We start from the raw sequence: 12,633 nt of genomic DNA on the forward strand, positions 1-12,633 counted from the left end.
AATTTTTCAACGAGCTGTGGACGATATATTGAGAAATCACATTGGAAAAATCTGTTATGTTTATATCGATGATATAATCATTTTCAGTAAAGACGAAAAACTCATGCCCAAAATATTCAAGATGTTTTCAAAACCCTGCAGGAAGCAAACATGAAAGTACAGATAGACAAATGCGAATTTTTTAAAAAAGAAATAGAATTTTTAGGATTCCTAGCTTCATCAAAAGGTACTACCACAAATCCTAATAAAGTTCAAGCCATTGTTAACTTTCCATACCCAAAAACACTAAAAGATTTGAGATCATTTCTTGGACTATCTGGCTATTACAGGCGATTTATAAAAGATTACGCCAAAATGACCAAACCACTTACTAGTCTCTTAAGAGGAGAAGCGGGAAGAATTTCAAAAAATCAATCAAAAACTAGAGCCATCCAACTAAATAATCGAAGCTCTGAACCAGATCAAAAATTCACTTATATTAAAGGAAGTAATATTAACGTACCCCAATTACCAGAAGGAATTCCATTTGACCACTGACGCTTCAAAACATGCCAACGGTGCAGTTTTAGAACAAGACGGAAAACCCATAACCTTCATTTCAAGGGCGCTAACAAAAACAGAAGAACATTACGCCACCAATGAAAAAGAGATGCTAGCCATCATCTGGGCTTTAAAATCTCTAAGAAACTACCTTCATGGAACTGCAAAGATAAAAATATTTACAAACCACCAACCCCTAACATACGCTCTGAGCAATAAAAACGACAACTCAAAACTTAAAATATGGAAGGCTATTTTAGAAGAATACGATCACGAACTTAAATACAAACCAGGTAAAAGTAACATTGTCGCCGATACACTCTCTCAACCTCCTGAATTAAGTAGGTTTTGTTTGTAAAGAAATGTGTATAAATACGGAACATTTTGTAAAATAAAGAGAGAGAAAAATGGTAATTTTGAATCAGAAGCAACATATGTATTTTAAATTGGGAATTTTTGCCGCAATATCATCGCTACAATAACCAACAGGAATTTGTGTTCATCATTTTTGGTCCTTCGAGCCGGATATTTCATCGCTTCAATCAACTTGGTCCTACCGCAACATTAAGAATTAAGGATTCTCCCTGCAACGAATTTATTGCCGCCTTCAAGATTCTTCCTGCAACATTATTGGTCCTTCCCGCAACATTATTGGTTCTTCCTGCAACATTATTGGTTCTTCCTGCAACATTATTGGTCCTTCCCGCAACATTATTGGTTCTTCCTGCAACATTATTGGTCCTTCCCGCAACATTATTAGTTCTTCCTGCAACATTATTTGTTCTTCCCGCAACAGATTTGTAGCCGCATACAGGATTCTCCCCGCAACACTATTTGTTCTGCCCGCAAAAGATTTATAGCCGCATACAGGATTCTCCCCGCAACATTTTTTGGTCCTTCGAGCCGGATATAGTCACACCGCTTGCCTTTTGCATATACGCATTCGCTTGTGTACATACATACGCGTAGCAAAAGGCGCAACGATTATTAAGAAAATTATTTTTGTGCAATAAATCGTGTGTACATTTGTGCAGCCGTTCCTGCATTTAACATCGCGAAAATTCTAAAAACCCGTCGATTGCTTTTCTGTCATATTAAAAATGTCGAATTCTACTAAAACGCGCAATTCCGCTCTCAATGCCATTAAACGGTATATGGCAAAAAGTATTGATGAGGCATTCACTATGGATGCAGAGAATATTGCAAGCTACCTTCAGTTATTGAGTGAACAGTGGGTTCGTTTTAACGTTGCTGAAGACGCTGTAGAAATTACTTGTGGTGCCGATGTTATTGAAATTGAAGAAAATGTGCGTATCCAAGCCGAGACTTGGTACTCTACAGCTTCAGCTAACTTTAGCCGCGTGAAAAATTGTCGTACTAAATCGCAAGATAGCTCCACAAAGGCATCTGTGTCCACGGTTATACGTTTACCGAAAATGGAGTTGCCCACATTCTCCGGTGACTCTACAGAATGGATTGGTTTTTTCGACGCGTTTTCCTCGTTAGTTGATAGTAACTCTGCTTTATCAGATGGACAAAAATTGCACTATCTCCGAAGCTGCTTGAAAGGTGACGCGTTGAAAATCATCAGTGGTTTTAAAATATGTGACGCAAATTACGTTGAAGCTTGGGGTCTATTAACATCGCGGTATAAGGTTATTCGTGTAATTGTGGAATCTCATCTTCGCGCGTTGGCTGAAATTAAAAGGGCTACGCATGACAATGCTGACGCAATCAAAGGTGTAATTGATGCGTTCCAACAGCATATTCGCGAGCTTAAAGCGTTGGGTCGTCCGATTGATTTTTGGGATGATTGGTTGGTACATGAGGTCGTCAGTAAGTTGGCATTCGAAACGCGTAAGCAGTGGGAGTTATCGCTCGTTAGTGATGATCCTCCATCTTTTGAGCAGGTTAGGTTAGGTTAGCCTGGTTGGCAATAAGCCGCGCATAGACCTTTTGGTCCCTAGCGATACCAGATGGAGACCGACCTCTATGAATACCTGAAGTAGACATCATGTAGGATGTCAGCGCTTTTAGCGAATCTAAGTAGGGCTGGGAGCTCCGCTTTAGAGACGTCTTCCAGACCCTCAAACAGTGGGGCTCCCAGGCATTTTAGTCGCGTTTTTAGTAATGCCGGACAAGCGCACAGAAGGTGTTCTAAAGTCTCCTCAACATCCTCTCTGCATTTCCTGCATTTGTCCGTGTTAGCAATCCCTATCTTGTACGCATATGCAGCCAGTAGATTGTGGCCTGTTAGCATACCTATGATAGTTCTGCATTCCTTTCGCGAGAGCGTAAGTACGAATGGAGTCAGTTTTTTGTCGTTAGTCCTACACATGACTTTTGCCGTTTTGCATGTGGTCAAGTTAGTCCACCTAGCTTCCACTTGCCTTTTCATGTGGTCGTCCATTTCGTTGTATATTGTGTTTAGCGGTTTTGGTATGTCGTTCTCTTGATCAAATGGTAGCCTCACAGCACTTTTTGCTATCTCATCTACTATTTCGTTCCCCATAATGCCTTTGTGACCAGGTACCCAGTAGATATGCAGCCTATTGTTTCCGGCTAGCCTTTCTATGGCCTCCCTGCTCCGTCGAACATTTTTGGACTTAATACAATATGAGCTTATTGCTCTTATTGCTGCTTGACTATCCACGTATATATTAATTGTTGAGTTCTTTCTTGTTCTAGAGTAGGCTAGCTCCGCGGCCTTCCCCACAGCAAAAACTTCCGCTTGGAAAATACTGCTGTGGTCTGGTAGCTTGATAGGCTGCCTTATTCCTAGTTTTGAGCAGTAAATACCTGCTCCCACTCCGTCTGGAGTTTTCGAGCCGTCTGTATAGATGTGAAAAGTTCTATGGCCAGGCTTCATGCCTTTGTGCCATCCCTCCTCTTCAATTGTAGTGCGAAACCTTCTCTCCCAATTAAAGTACGGAGTCATGTAGTCCGTGCCACCTGAGCTCCACTTTCCTATTGAGCTGTGACCGAAGGTTCTGCAGGTGAATACCCCCGCAGCCATTAGCCTCCTCGCGGATTTCGCTGCCAGGTTTTCCGCCATGACGTCAATAGGTGGCATGCTGAGTATCTTCTCCAGTGCCGCCGTTGGAGTGGTCTTCATCGCTCCTGTTATGCACAGAGCAGCGAGGCGTTGAATCCTTTCTAGCGGCATTAAGTATGCCAGTTTTTTTGTCGCAGTCCACCATACTAAGGTTCCATACAGCAATATCGGTCTGACTACTGCTGTGTAGCACCAATGCATCAGAGAGGGTGATAGACCCCAAGTAACACCCAGCATTCTTTTACATGCGTACAAAGCATTACTGGCCTTCTTCACCCTCTCCTCGACGTTGTGCTTCCACAGCAATTTGCTGTCCAGTATTACTCCGAGGTACCTCGCATAGTCTTTGAGAAGTAGTTCGTTATTGCCCAGCTTCGGTAGGTTCCACGCCGGAACTTTGTACTTCCTGGTAAAAAGTACCATGTCCGTTTTTCCGGCGTTTATCCCTAGCCCTGCGCGGGATGTCCATTGGTGTATCGTTTTGAGAGTGTTGTTCATCACATTACTGATGGTGTCCAGGTACTTTCCCGTAACTACTATAGCTATGTCATCGGCATAAGCCACTAGTTTAGGTGCCCCTCCGTCAAGTTTCTTAAGAATTTCATTTGCTACAAGTAACCATAATAGCGGTGATAGTACCCCACCTTGCGGAGTACCTCTACATGCATATTTGGTGACGCTCGCATCGTTCCACTCCGCTTTTATCTTTCTGCTAGCTAATAGCTGCCTTATCCATAGATAAACCGCGGGTTGCACGTTAAGTGACTCAATGCTGTTTAGAATAGCATCTTTTGTCACGTTGTTAAAGGCTCCTGATATATCCAGAAATACTCCTAGAGCATACTCCTTATATTCTAACGCCTTTTCTATGTTTAGTATAAGTGAGTGAAGTGCAGTTTCAGTGGATCTGCCTTTAGTGTAGGCATGCTGCGCCTTGGATAATTCGTCCGGCGCAATTGTGTCTCTAATGTATGTGTCTAAAATCTTCTCTAACGTTTTCAGGAGAAATGAGGTCAGACTAATGGGCCTGTACTCCTTTGAGTAAAGAGGGTTGCTTTTTCCCGCTTTTGGAATAAACACAACCCTCGCCTCTCTCCACAATACAGGAACGTAGCTGAACCTCAGGCATCCCCTGAATATCGTTTTTAACCATGGTACCACAAGATGGCTTACCTTTTGGAGCATGGCCGGGAAGATTCCATCCAGTCCTGGCGATTTGTATGGGTCGAAACTTTGTATAGCCCATTCTATTTTGTTGTTTGTAATTATGGTCGTCGGGATTTCGTGCACAATATCTCCTCTAGGTTCGAGATCTGCAGTGTCCGCACACCCTGGAAAGTGTGTACTGACTAGGTCTTCTAGAGAGTCCTCACAGCTGTCAGCCCACTCCCCGTTAGTTTTTCGTATTGTTCTTGGCATAGACGGATTCTTGGATAACAGTTTCCTAAGTCTAGCCACATCGTTAGTGCCTTCCATACTGCTACAGAAGTCTTTCCAAGATTCTCTCTTGGCTTTACGTATCTCTTTCTTGTATACTTTTAGCAGATCCTTATACTCTTTCCTACAGAACTCATCGTCAGCCACTTTTGCTAACCTATAGAATTCATGTACCCTACGCCTTTGTGCTCCTAATTCCCTGTTCCACCAAGGAGGCTTCACCTTGCGTCTATTACGTGTTGGAGGGCAGGATCTTTTAAAGGCTTTAACAAGCGTAGTTGTAAACAATTCAACCCCTTTCTCAAGCGCTATGTTTGTCTTGTATTTCCGGGGTATTATTGGTGTTTTTGATAGTATATCCCTATACAAGTCCCAGTTCGTATTCTTAGGATTTCTAAAGGATGTAAGCTTGTTTTTTGAGCGAAATATCACCTGAAAGCTTATGTATCTGTGATCAGAGAATGAGGGCCTACTCAATACTTCCCATTCCTGAACCATAACATGCCTGCTTGTGTAGAGTGTTAAATCGAGTACATTCTTCGAGGTTGGTCCCACATATGTTGGTTCCTCACCTCTATTAGCTATTTCTAGACTACTTTGAAGAATATAGGTAAATAGTGACTCACCTCGGTCGTTTATGTCTGCACTTCCCCAGACTGTGTGATGTGCGTTTGCGTCCGTCCCTACCACCAGAGCATGCTTCTTTCTGGCAGCTGTTTCTACCAGCTTCCGAAGTTCCGCTTGTGGTGCTTCCTCATCATGTGGCATATAGCAGGACCCAAAGAGTAGCGTCTCATCCTTGCAGCCCTCCAGCGCCACCACTGTCAGATCGTCTGAAGAGAGATTATGATCAATATAAGAACATATACTTTTTTTGACTAATATCGCTGTTCTTACCTTATTTTTTACAATCGGGATGTATGTGTTGTAGTTTTGTGACTTTAGACCGGAGACTATGTTGCCCGACGCTATCCATGGTTCCTGGACTAGAGCCACATCGTAGCCGACTCCCTCTATGTTGAGCAGGAGCTCGGCTGAGGCGTTTTTACTTTTGTGGAGGTTTATCTGAAGGACTTTCAGCATCTAGCCTCAGTACCTCCTCGGGGTTGGATACTACCTCCAAGTCGCCCTTCTCCACTTCCTGTATATTGAGGGAGGCTTCCAGGATCTCTTCTATGCCGAGATCCTTTTCCACCTCCACCGCAGCGAGCTTGTTGTGATTGTCGTCTGCCGGGTTGCGCTTTTTGAGGCGAAGGTGCACGCTACCAACTCCCCAAGCCATCCTCCCGAATCGCGCGTAAAGCAGGTCCTCTGCCGGCTTGTTGATTTGGATAATGTAATCCTGGCCACCATCAGCAGTTGTTGGTTTTGCCACGCTCAACACTTTCCAATCGTCTGTCGGCACGTCCGTGTTTTGACGTTGTAGTAGTCGCAGCGCATATTCCGGTTTTACCACTCGCGGAATGAAAACCTTTGCCTTCGGTATTGAGGGAATGCAGCTGCGATCAACGATTTCCAGTGATGCCCCCTCCCACAGGCCGCGAAGCGTTCTCACCGCTTCCTTTAGCCATGTGAGCGTGGGGTCATCCTTGCACTTTATTATTTTGACGCCGCTGAACCACCCTGCTCCGTCGAATGCTGGCATGGGTGCGTTCGGCTCCGCGTCCATTTTAGTAAACAAGGTTTCCAGTAGCTTCATCTCCACTACCTTCCACCGTTCCTGCGACATTCGCCCCAGCTGGTCGCTGCGGTCAGTGAGTGCCACTATGAGATGCCTCTTGGCAATTTCACTGGCCGCTACCGCTGCTTTCGACGTCGTAGGTCCTTCGTCTCCGTTTTTAGGTTTAGCCGTCTCGTGCCTGTGCTTCTGCTTTTTTGATGGCCCTGAGGCCTCACTATCCGCAGAACGCTGCCTCTTTTGAGCAACTAATAACATTTTTAGAGATAAGATGCCGATCGTTATCTATGTTTACGTCGCCAACAACATCAGTACCAATTAAGGTTAAAACTGCATCAGCAAGCAAGTCGACAAATGTGTTCCACGCGGTATCAAAACAAAGTAACGTGTGTGCATATTGTAGTGGACCTCATAAAATTTACAGTTGTGAAAAATTTCGTGAATTGGACTTGTCTACAAAATCACAGTTCGTGAAGCAAGGTCACATATGCTTCAACTGCTTAAGTTCAGGTCACTATAAAGACCGTTGTAACAGTGCTTCCACTTGCCGCATGTGTAAACAACGTCATCACACTCTGCTGCACGGTGCCTTGCAGTCAACGACCGTTACCGCAGTGAACAATTACATCGGCAACGCGACGCATTCGTTATGCGCTGCTGACGCCACATCAAAGGTAAGCGCAAAAGCTTTTGAACTTCCAGCAAACGTCGACGTTCCACGCGTTTCTTCATGCTTGAACTCGAGCTCCAATCCACCCATAGCTGTAGAAAGAGTTGTGCTGTTATCCACCGCATTAGTGAAGGTACGCGACTGTTCTGGTAATTGGCAGCCCGCACGTGCACTTTTCGATTCTGGATCACATGCTTCCTTTGTAACCGAAGCGTGTGTGCAACGCTTAGGCCTGCCGCGATCAACATCTGAAGTTAACATTACTGGAATTGGGTCAGCGCAAGGAGGACGAGCTAGAGGGGAAGTATCACTTTCTCTTTCTTCTTTCTCTACAAATCAATGCTTTACTGTCAAAACGTTAATTCTGTCTAAAATTACAAGCGACTTGCCAACACAGACTATAGCTACGTCATCGTGGCCACATATCCGAGGTTTGTTTTTAGCCGATCCCCATTTTATGAAGCCTGGACGGGTCGATATATTGATTGGAATGGACGTTATGGATCAACTGATCTGTACAGAACTTCGTAAGGGTCCATCTGGAGCTCCTATGGCTCAACTGACGGTCTTTGGGTGGACTCTGTTTGGAAGTGTGAATGGATCTGAGCCTGATATGCCACACTTACAGTCGTTACATTGCGATGTTAATTTGGATCGAGCATTGAACAAGTTATGGGAGTTAGAGGAAGCTCCGCAAAAAACGTATCTTACGCATGAGGAGCGTTACTGTGAAGACCGTTTTGAAACAACGCATCGAAGGGAACCTAACGGACGGTTTGTCGTCGAATTGCCGCTGAAGCCCGATGTAGCTCTGGGAGAGTCGCGAAACTTTGCTATCCGGAATTTGTTACGACTTGAAAGAAGACTCGCTTGTGACTCCGATCTTCGTTTACGCTACAATGAATTCATGAATGAACTCATTGACATGAAACATATGCAGGTCACGTCAGAGACTATGAATCCAACGTATTATATGCCTCATCATCCTGTTTTAAAGGAAAATAGTACCACGACCAAATTGAGGGTTGTATTTAACGCGTCCGCAAAATCGACTTCCGGGAATTCGCTGAATGACGCATTATTTATAGGACCTCAATTACAGGAAGATTTATACTCCATCTTACTTCGCTTTAGAACACACCGCTATGCTGTAACAGCAGATGTCGCCAAAATGTATCGTCAAATCTGCGTATCCTTAAAACACGCCGATTTACAACGCATCGTATGGCGTAGCCACCCATCCCTGCCTATCCAAGATTTTCGCATGGTTCGCGTGACGTACGGAGTGGCAGCTGCGTCTCATCTAGCTGTCCGATCACTTCAACAGACGGCAAGAGATTCGTCGAATGGTTGTGCTAGGGCTGTTAGTGTTATTCTCAAGGATTTTTACATGGATGATCTACTTACTGGTGCATCTAGTAAAGAAGAACTTCAATTGTTGCAGCAAAATATTTCCGAAATATTGAGGGAAGGGGGGTTTGAACTTCGTAAGTGGGCATCGAACTGCGCTGAACTAATCGCAAGCATTTCTAATGCATCTACGAACATATCACATTATATTGTCGACGATAAGGATGTTCACGCTTTAGGTGTTATCTGGAACACAGAAGGAGACTATCTCACGTTTGCTATTAACTTGAGGGAACCGCCAGTTAAGTTGACCAAGCGCATGTTTCTATCAGATGCAAGTACGCTCTTCGATCCTCTGGGCTTGCTTGCTCCCGCTACTATAAATTCAAAAATTTGGTTTCAAGACATATGGCGCACTAAGGTAGGTTGGGATGATATCATTCCTGAGTCTATCGCAACGAAGTGGTTGGAGCATCGCATAGAGCTCAAGCAATTGGCATATTTGAAGGTGAACCGTTGGTTTGGCACTGAAGTAGCTGGGTCATTTACGCAATTGCACGTATTCGCAGACGCGTCCGAGCGCGCTTACGCCGCCGTCTTGTATGCACGAACAACACAAAGCGACGGTAGCATTACTGTGTCATTAATTTCGTCGAAAACCAAGGTAGCTCCGCTTAAGCCGACAACGTTGCCACGTCTTGAATTATGCGCCGCTCATCTTGCTGCTAAACTAGTGCGAAGCGTGCTGCACTGCTGGTCTGAACTCCGTTATCCGTTTTTCGCTTGGACTGATTCTACTATAACATTGGCATGGTTACAAGCTCACCCCAGCAGATGGGTGACATTTATAGCCAACCGCGTAGCTGATATTCAAGAAGTTTTGCCTCCCGAATGTTGGAACCACGTTCGTTCTGAACAGAATCCTGCAGATTGTGCTTCAAGAGGTATAACTCCCTCCGAATTATTACGTCATCAATTGTGGTGGGCTGGTCCTATTTTCCTGAAAAGCACTGAACAATTATGGAAGCAGAAAAAATCTAAAGAGCACACTACAGAGCTGGGCGTACGAAATAGTATTCGTGCCCATGTGACTAATTCTACAGATTATTGGTCCGTGATGACAAAATACTCATCGTATTCTAAGCTGCGTCGAGTTATTTCCTACGTTTTACGCTTTTTGACTAACATTCGGGCTAACAGACGGCTTAATGTTATAAAGCGTTTTGGTACACCGAGTTGCCAAGAGTTATTTGAAGCTGAACTTCGCCTAATAAGGTATACGCAACAGTTTTATTTTTCTAATGAAATTTCTTCTTGCAGCGCTAAAAGATCAATCCCACTTCGCAGTAGTCTTTTGCGTCTGCAGCCCTTTCTGGATGGGACTTGTGTTCTACGTGTTGGAGGAAGAATAAAAAATAATGAAATCGCTCCAGATGTTAGGCATCCCATTATCTTGCCTAAGAATTGTCCGCTTGCTAAGTTAATAATCTGCGAAATACACAAGGTCACTTTGCACGCTGGGCCCCGCATTATGCAAACTGTCTTGCAACGTCGTTATTGGGTTATCGGCGCTCGTAGCTTGATCCGTAATATATACCATAAGTGCGTGAAATGCACTTATTTGAATCGCAATCTTACCACACAAGTCATGGGTGATCTACCTGTCATTCGCACAACCTACGCCCGTTGTTTTACTCACACTGCTGTTGACTTCGCTGGACCTTACCTCTACAAATTCACCCAAGGAAGAGGAGCTAAGGCTACCAAAGGCTACATTTGTTCGTTCATTTGTATGTGCACTGGTGCGATGCATCTCGAATTTGTTGGTGACCTGTCAACACCAGCTTTCCTAAATGCGTTTAAAAGGTTCACAAATCGTCGAGGATTTTGTAAGGTCATGGCATCAGATAACGGTACAAATTTCGTTGGAGCCGAGAAGGAGTTGCGCATTGCATTTCAACAGTGCATGGCTGATATTAAACTTCGCTCTTTCTTTGCGGACTCGAATATCGAATGGCGATTTAATCCACCGGCTGCACCCCATATGGGAGGTTACTGGGAGACCGGAGTCAAACGTGTTAAGTATCATTTAAAACGCGTATTAGGAGAAGTTCCACTATCATACGAAGAGTTCAACACACTTTTGACTGAAATAGAAGCTTGCGTAAACTCTCGCCCACTCTGTGACAACTCTGAAGCTGCTGGTGACTTAGAAGTTTTAACTCCCGGACATTTCATAGTCGGTGAACCGCTTAAGTCAATACCGGAACCTGAGGGTCAAGGGTTTCGTGGAAATCTTCGACAGCGATGGCAAGCAATTTCTGCCATGAGACAACATTTCTGGCGTCGTTGGAGAGACGAGTACGTCGTGAGCTTACAACGTCGCACTAAATGGTTTCGTTCTTCACGCAACATTGAAGAAGGGGATGTGGTTGCTGTATTCAACGAGCCTAATCCTCCGACGAAGTGGACGATTGCACGAGTGATCAAATGCCATCATGGTACCGATGGACGCGTAAGAGTAGTTACGTTGAAAACACCGCATGGCGAATTGGTTCGCCCTATAGTCAAACTTTGCCTTTTGCCAACGAAAGGAGATTTATTTCATGAAGAAACTAATAACTTATCGTAAATGTTTTTCAAGGCGTTTCATTTTCTTTTTAATATTTTGTTTTGAACTTATTCAGATAGTTCAAGGGCGGCGGTATGTTGAGTTCAATTTAATATTAGTTAAAATACTTTAATGTTTTTCAACTTTTGTTATTTGTTATAATTTTCTGTGAATTAAGTAGGTTTTGTTTGTAAAGAAATGTGTATAAATACGGAACATTTTGTAAAATAAAGAGAGAGAAAAATTGTAATTTTGAATCAGAAGCAACATATGTATTTTAAATTGGGAATTTTTGCCGCAATATCATCGCTACAATAACCAACAGGAATTTGTGTTCATCATTTTTGGTCCTTCGAGCCGGATATTTCATCGCTTCAATCAACTTGGTCCTACCGCAACATTAAGAATTAAGGATTCTCCCTGCAACGAATTTATTGCCGCCTTCAAGATTCTTCCTGCAACATTATTGGTCCTTCCCGCAACATTATTGGTTCTTCCTGCAACATTATTGGTTCTTCCTGCAACATTATTGGTCCTTCCCGCAACATTATTGGTTCTTCCTGCAACATTATTGGTCCTTCCCGCAACATTATTAGTTCTTCCTGCAACATTATTTGTTCTTCCCGCAACAGATTTGTAGCCGCATACAGGATTCTCCCCGCAACACTATTTGTTCTGCCCGCAAAAGATTTATAGCCGCATACAGGATTCTCCCCGCAACACCACCCATTCCAACGACAGTTCAGGACACAATCTCATACCAACAACTGAAGCTCGAATAAACGTATTTAAAAATCAAATTTGGCTACTTACTGGAAAGCAACTGAAGCAACCATTAACTGAAGCTCGAATAAACGTATTTAAAAATCAAATTTGGCTACTTACTGGAAAGCAAAGTTCCTATAATTTCAGAATTCCCTTTCCGACATACCATAGACATACAATCTCTCAACCACATTACTCTACCGAAAATCTGAAAAATTTACTACGACGATATTTAAATCCTTTTGTAATAAACGACTTATTTACCACAGAGGAAATAATGGGCCAAATTCAAAATTATACCCCATATACTTTAATACTTTCAAAATTAGATTCACGCAATCGAAAGTAACAGACTTACAAACAGACGAACAACAAATTCTGATTGAGCACAAACGAGCCCATAGAAATGCAAAAGAAATTTTACTTTCCAAAAATGCAGGCTAAAATAAACAAATTAGTAAAACAGTGCAGAATATGTGCTGAAAATAAATACACCCAAACAAACCAGAAATAAAATCGACACCGAT

General features: G+C 43.3%; 2 protein-coding genes across 2 annotated transcripts; one reads left to right on the forward strand and one right to left on the reverse strand.

Annotated features, from left to right (window-relative positions):
• Positions 1–5,472: 5,472 nt before the first annotated feature.
• LOC129251448 (uncharacterized) lies at positions 5,473–6,164 on the reverse strand. Its single transcript, XM_054890797.1, has 2 exons — positions 5,659–6,164; positions 5,473–5,480 (listed from the first exon to the last, which is right to left on the reverse strand). Exons 1-2 carry the CDS (start codon positions 6,113–6,115, stop codon positions 5,473–5,475), a joined length of 465 nt encoding a protein of 154 aa, XP_054746772.1. The 5' UTR covers positions 6,116–6,164.
• A 1,829-nt stretch (positions 6,165–7,993) lies between these two features.
• On the forward strand, positions 7,994–11,362 carry LOC129251449 (uncharacterized). Its single transcript, XM_054890798.1, has 2 exons — positions 7,994–10,005; positions 10,051–11,362. The coding sequence occupies exons 1-2, from the start codon at positions 7,994–7,996 to the stop codon at positions 11,360–11,362; spliced, it is 3,324 nt and encodes a 1,107-aa protein (XP_054746773.1).
• Positions 11,363–12,633: the final 1,271 nt, after the last annotated feature.

The sequence above is a fragment of the Anastrepha obliqua genome, unplaced genomic scaffold (genome assembly GCF_027943255.1).
Source record: "Anastrepha obliqua isolate idAnaObli1 unplaced genomic scaffold, idAnaObli1_1.0 ptg000020l, whole genome shotgun sequence".
Classification (NCBI taxonomy): domain Eukaryota; kingdom Metazoa; phylum Arthropoda; class Insecta; order Diptera; family Tephritidae; genus Anastrepha; species Anastrepha obliqua.